At 49.5% G+C, this 5,919-nt stretch overlaps 2 protein-coding genes across 2 annotated transcripts; one reads left to right on the top strand and one right to left on the bottom strand.

Moving 5' to 3' along the window:
• Window positions 1–3,361, top strand: LAJ45_10954 (uncharacterized protein; the record flags this gene model as incomplete). Its single annotated transcript, XM_046120468.1, has 5 exons — window positions 1–863; window positions 960–1,520; window positions 1,576–2,073; window positions 2,130–3,276; window positions 3,335–3,361. 5 exons carry the CDS (start codon window positions 1–3, stop codon window positions 3,359–3,361), a joined length of 3,096 nt encoding a protein of 1,031 aa, XP_045966347.1.
• A 1,823-nt stretch (window positions 3,362–5,184) lies between these two features.
• Window positions 5,185–5,919, bottom strand: LAJ45_10953 (uncharacterized protein; the record flags this gene model as incomplete). The annotated part of the gene is made up of 1 exon (XM_046120467.1): window positions 5,185–5,919. One exon carries the CDS (start codon window positions 5,917–5,919, stop codon window positions 5,185–5,187), a length of 735 nt encoding a protein of 244 aa, XP_045966346.1.

The raw sequence follows: 5,919 nt of genomic DNA, 5'->3' as shown, positions 1-5,919 counted from the left end.
ATGTCGAATCATCTGCCCCTGTCACCCTCCGTTTATTTATCCAACGGTTCCCACTCGTCAACCACCACGTTTTCAGACCACACCGCAGGCGGTTGGCAGTGGCCCAAGTGGAGCTGTGAGCTGGATGCCTTCTGCGATTCCGCTAAAAGGGTTATTCGTGACCTAGGCAGCGTATTGCAGCCCGAACACCTCGCGCAATTCGAGCTCGAGTACTTCCTGAGGAGAAGCAGTTCTGATGCTGGGATTGGTGGTGTGGTTGACAGCGACAACAACACCAGCAGCAGAAGTTATCTCTCCGACGTTTCTTCCCTCGACCATAATCACGGACCCACCGCACAACTGCTGTTCATCAATAACGAAGTCGAATCGTCCTCGTCGTATCTCCCGAGACGGGCGTCGCCTAGATTTTCGGTGCATACTGACAGCACGGTATCGCTCGAGGCGGCCGCATATTTTACTGATTCCGAAGGGGAGGAGGAGGAGTCTCCAGAGGGAAGGGGGAGACCCTGGGATAGGGATATGGCTGGCACCATGCTTGCAGCTTCGTCAAAGGAGAAGAAAAAATCAAAGTCGGACAAGAAAGATAAGGAAAGGGAAAGGGAAAAAGAAAAGGAGAAGTCTGTGCGTAAGCATGAGGACTCCGAACATGAAGATCGAGAGCAGAGGAGAGAGGCGCGGAGGAAGCGTAGAGCTGAGAGGGAAGAAAGAAAAGCTAGGGAAGCCCAGGAGGAAGCGGAGCGGGCAGAGCGAAAGCGAGAGAAGCAGGAACGACGGGAGCGGAAAGAGGAGAAGAAAAGTGTTGTGGGGACCAAAGAGAAAACAATGCCAAAAATATCAGTTGAGCAGTTCATTAGTGGAATTGGGTTTGTTTACCATTTTTTTTTGTCCACTTGTTTATCTACCATCTGTGCGTTGGTTTTTTATGGAAGCCGTGATTTAATCTTTTCATCCAATCACAGTAGATCAAAATCGCTTATCTCCCGACGACCTAGCGATGCTCGACCTAGATTGACTATCAAAAGGAGCAAGAGTACAGTTCTAATGCGGTCCCATGAAAGATCTCACGACAGATCCCATGAACGACCCCAGGAACGGCCTCACGAAAGACTTCCCGAAAGGCCCCACGAAAGACCTCAAGAGAGACCCCAAGAAAAGTCACTTCATGAAAGACCGATGGCCATTGAAGCACCGAAGGAATCTTCAAAAGAAAAACATCGCCACCGAGATCACCATGATCACTCGACTCCCGAAGCTCGCGCAAATTGTATACGATGTTTGCGAAAGCGAGAAAAAAAAGAGAAATTGGAAAATATTACAATTGTACCACCACCAAAGGTTCGTGAAGCAGTTCGGACGGAAACTGTAAAAAAGAGCTCAAGGCGAAGGGTGGAGCCGGAAAGTGAAGACGAAACCATCATTGAAGCGAAAGAGAGGGTGAAGGAAGCTGTACAAGCTGCCGCTGCTGGTACTAAAGTGAAGCCTGTGCTGGGTTTTGTTATCGAGAAAAGGCCAGAAAAGCTGTGGGTCCATCCTATCCATTCTATGCCAATCGGTTAATTAACCTATAGAAACTAGTGTTGAGTGCGTTACCTGCCTTTCCGACGATGTCCCGGTAAGAGAAGCAGCGAAGCTTTCCTGTGGACACTACTGGTGCAATGAATGTTTGAAACGGATATTTATACTCTCTTTGACCGATCCCGCACATATGCCCCCCAAGTGCTGCACAGACGAACATGTTCCCTTGAAGCATGTTGATAAACTTCTAAACTATGAGACAAAGAAGCTTTGGAACAAAAAATACATTGAATACACATCGTCAAATCGTATTTATTGCCCGAAGCCGAATTGTGGTGAATGGATACAACCGAAGGAGATACACAACAATGTCGGGAAATGCTCTCAGTGCAGAACGAAGGTTTGCGCAATGTGTAATGGGAAAGCTCATGGCGATGGGGAATGCCCTAAAGATGAGGATTTAATGAGATTTATCGAAATAGCTAAGAAAAACAAGTTCCAGAGATGCTATAGCTGCAGAGCAATGGTGGAGCTGGAAAGGGGATGCAATCATATGACGTGAGTAAACTCTTCGATATATTTAAGGAATTTGAGATACTGATAAAATCGCATAGTTGTCGCTGCACCGCCGAATTTTGTTATGTTTGCGGAGATAAATGGAAGACCTGTAAATGTCCTTGGTTTAATTACGAGCCTGATGATGACGAGGAATACGTTGTCCCTGTATGGAACGCCGAAGAGGGTGTAGCTGCAATTCCCGCCAATATTGCTGAACGACGAGAACAAAGAGCCAGGGCTCGTGCTGAACAGCTTCGTCAAGATGAGGAGCTTGCTAGACAATTGGCTCAACAAGAAGGGCCACTGTCACCAGGACTTCACGGAGATGATGAATATTATCTCCCGAGCCCAATCCAGATTGATCCTCTCGCAGCGTTGGGTACCATCGGATCCGGTTTGAGGAACGGGATTCGGCGGATCGCCGCTGATTATGTCGAGACAGCTACACGCTCAACTCCGCAACCTCGAGGGACTCCGCAGCCTCGTGGAACACCGCAACCAAGGTTGGAAAGGAGGAGAGTCGAGCCAGTTGCTAGAATCGCGCCTCGTACACGGAGTCGGGAGGAGATTCGGGAAAACATATCCAATCTTATTCAGGAGGTTGAGGAGCTTGAAGGGCGCAGTAGGACGCCCCACCGTCCTAGAGTCACTCGCACAGAGACCGCCCCGGAGACTCGGGAGCAGCCTCCCCAGAGATCCCGGCGGCGGGAATCCATCAACCCAAGCCGATATTTGAGTGGAGCACAACACGCAAATATTGAACAATACCTTCGTGGAATTAATCTGGAGGACCCTGAGCCAGTAGCCCCTGGGCCACCCCTTCCATCTCCACATGAATCCCGGGCTTTCACTCCCGGTATCCCGGAGCTCCGACGCTCTCGCACCGAGCGAATTCCAAGACGACGAAGAGAGGAGGACTTTTCTCCAGAGTATGCATCTCATTCTCCCATCTCGACAATCGATCGCGCGAGTAGGATAGGAACAGAGAGCAGGGTTGGGACAGAGAGTAGATTAGGGACGGAGAGCAGGCTTGGGACGGAGATTAGTAGAGTGGGAACAGAGAGCACCAGCGTAGGGACTGAAACTACCTATGCCGCTCGTAGACCCTCTATCAGCGGAAATTTGATGGACCATCGCTGGAGACAACAGCACTCGGGATACCAGAGCCGAATGCCAGTGGAGACGAATGTTGGAGGATGGAGGGTGAGTCAACCATTCTTAAGGAGTATTGCTTAGGAGTTTTTACTAAATCGGCGCCTAGTGGGGTAGTGAAAATCGCGATTACTGATTATTGATTTTACGAGTCAATGCTTCACCACGAATTACGGATATTACGACCCTTTTTACGACTTATATTCCTTGTTTTATTATATGTATTTGGGAAGGAGCGTTTGCCATTTGATGATTACGACATACGACATTTGATTTATTTCACCACACACTCTTTTTTCTTTCTTTTATTATTATTTTTTTCAACTTGTTGCAAGTTTCTGGATTAGAGAACTTATTTATGTGTTGACTAAGAATCGTTGTGGTGCGCCCAAAAAAATGTTTATAGCATATTAGCGTTTTTTTCCTTCTATTTCAATTTTTTTTCATCGTTTTATTTTGTTGGCATATGACGGAATCTTTTTCTTGTCGATATTTTTTGGGGACATTTTTGAGCTGCACTATACTAGCGATAGCGGTAGTCCGGGTTTCTTGTTACTTTTTTTTTTTTTTTTTTATCGGTACGTTTGAGGCCAATTTTGGGGGGATACTATCTTTTTCGTGCCTTGGACTGGACACGGCGATCTGTCCACTGGGCATAGGAGCTTCGTTCCTTTGTTCCTTTGTTTTTGTTTTTGCTGGGGAAAAACAGTAGTTTACTTAACGCGTCAACGTACGTCAACGTCGGAATACTAGCTATGATCATGATCTTAATTACAAGGCGGGTTTTTTTTTCTCTTGTATGTACTTCTACTTCTACTACTTCCTACTTCATGTACTATGTAATTTTACCACCTAGCTACTGCGTTTTCATCTCTCACATGTTTTTTTTTTTTTTTTTTCGCAATTGATGACGTGCAGAGTACCGTCCGTATAAAGGGGTACAATTAGTAGATTTCGAAACCCTGCCAGACTACTAATTATTGCAGTACTGCCCCGCTCGCTACTGGATTGGGATGCCATTATTTGGCTTTGTTACTTTGAGCGTCCCGAAATGGCTAGCGGGGGTGGTACAAACATTATTACCACTAGTCCACTACTACCCTCAGTAGAAGTGGGTGGTGCGGCACGTATACGGCGTAGTCAGCTTTTAAATACCTACCTACATACCTTGCCGCCCACACTACCCCGGCCTACTTCGCCGCCCCCCGCCGCGCCTCAGCACAAGCTTAAAAAAAGCGAATTTGGGGAAGTGTGCTGGATAGAGTATAGTAAAGGTACACGTTAGTACTGTACTGAGCTGCGTACATGTAATCATATCATACCCTCAGCACATGCCCATGCTCAGTCGGATCCAAACCACACCCAGCCCCAGCTGGCCAGTCCCGCGACGATCACCCCCGGTGAACGGTGCAGCGCGGGGCCGGGAGATTGTTTAATTATGCGTTAAAGATTGGAGATCAGCGAGGTGTTTGATCAGCTGCATGCAGGTGTTTGACGTTTCGGAACGATGGGTGTTTGGGGATATCGAGTAGTGGTCCTTTTGGTGATTGCTGTGGCCTGTGAGCTTGGGGGGAGTAAACAATATCAGCGAGGAGATATACATGTATGTAGTCATCGATTGCAGCGCTGCTTGGTATTGGGTGGTGGGTTATTGATATTGGCTTGATGCGGTCATTGTATTTCATCTACAAAAAAGGCTATTCTGATGATGGCGCTGTTAGGGATATAGTTCTATCACAGAGTTTCTTGGTAGGTCTGGATGACGATTATATCATATCATGCGACAAGGGATATATATTATCGTACTACATTTAAACACCATACTACAAGCCAACAGTCCGATCTAGCGCCCGTTCCAAACCCATCCTTAAAAAACCTCTCAAAACCCCATCCGTCGATATTCTCTAGCTATCCACCCCCCCCCCCCAACACCGGCTGTATAATTATACAACCTCGCCTCTAATACAACCCCCCCTTACCATCATCCCACCACCCGCTCTCCCCCAACACCTCCACAACAGCACCCTTATTCCAACTCCAATTCGCCACGGCCCCATCCCTCCCCCTCACCGCATACCCCGTCGGCACCCCCGGACACACAAAGTCGGCCCTCTTCTCCGCCCTATACATCTCCAAGGGCGGACTCCCCGCCCCCATCGCATCGTTCATCCAAAAGCTCGCCACCGGCGCATCCTCCAGCGCGGGCTGCTTATTGAACGTGAGCGTCTCGTCGACGACGCTGCCGGACTTGAGCGCATAGATCTCCTCGGCGCCCTTGCCGTTCCCGCCGTCGGCGAGCGCGGAGAAGGCGAAGTGGAAGCGGCACTGGCGGCCGGCGTGCGCAGCCGTGAATGGGATGGAGATGTAGACGTTTGGCCCCATCTGCTTGTAGCGCGGGAGGGGGGTGTCGGGGCGGGTTTCGTCGACGCCCATGACGAGGGAGGCGGAGAGGAGGGTGGTGGTGTTGTCGAGGTTCATGGGTTGTTGGTAGTCGCCGAGGGGGAGGGGAGGGGAGGTTTCGAGAGGGGTGGGGGAGACGGTGGGGGTGGTGGTGGGGGTGATTGTGGTGGTGACTGTGACGGTGTATGTGGAGCAGGCGGGTTCGGTCTGTGGGTTCGCGAGGGGGAGGGCAGAGGTGCCGGTGAGGGCTGCTGCTGCGAAGAGGACGGCAGACGCGAAGGTGAAGGACTTCAT

This window comes from Morchella importuna (genome assembly GCF_003444635.1).
Source record: "Morchella importuna strain M04M26 chromosome Unknown Morimp01GS053, whole genome shotgun sequence".
Lineage (NCBI taxonomy): Eukaryota > Fungi > Ascomycota > Pezizomycetes > Pezizales > Morchellaceae > Morchella > Morchella importuna.
This window is presented reverse-complemented; position numbering and strand designations above follow the sequence as displayed.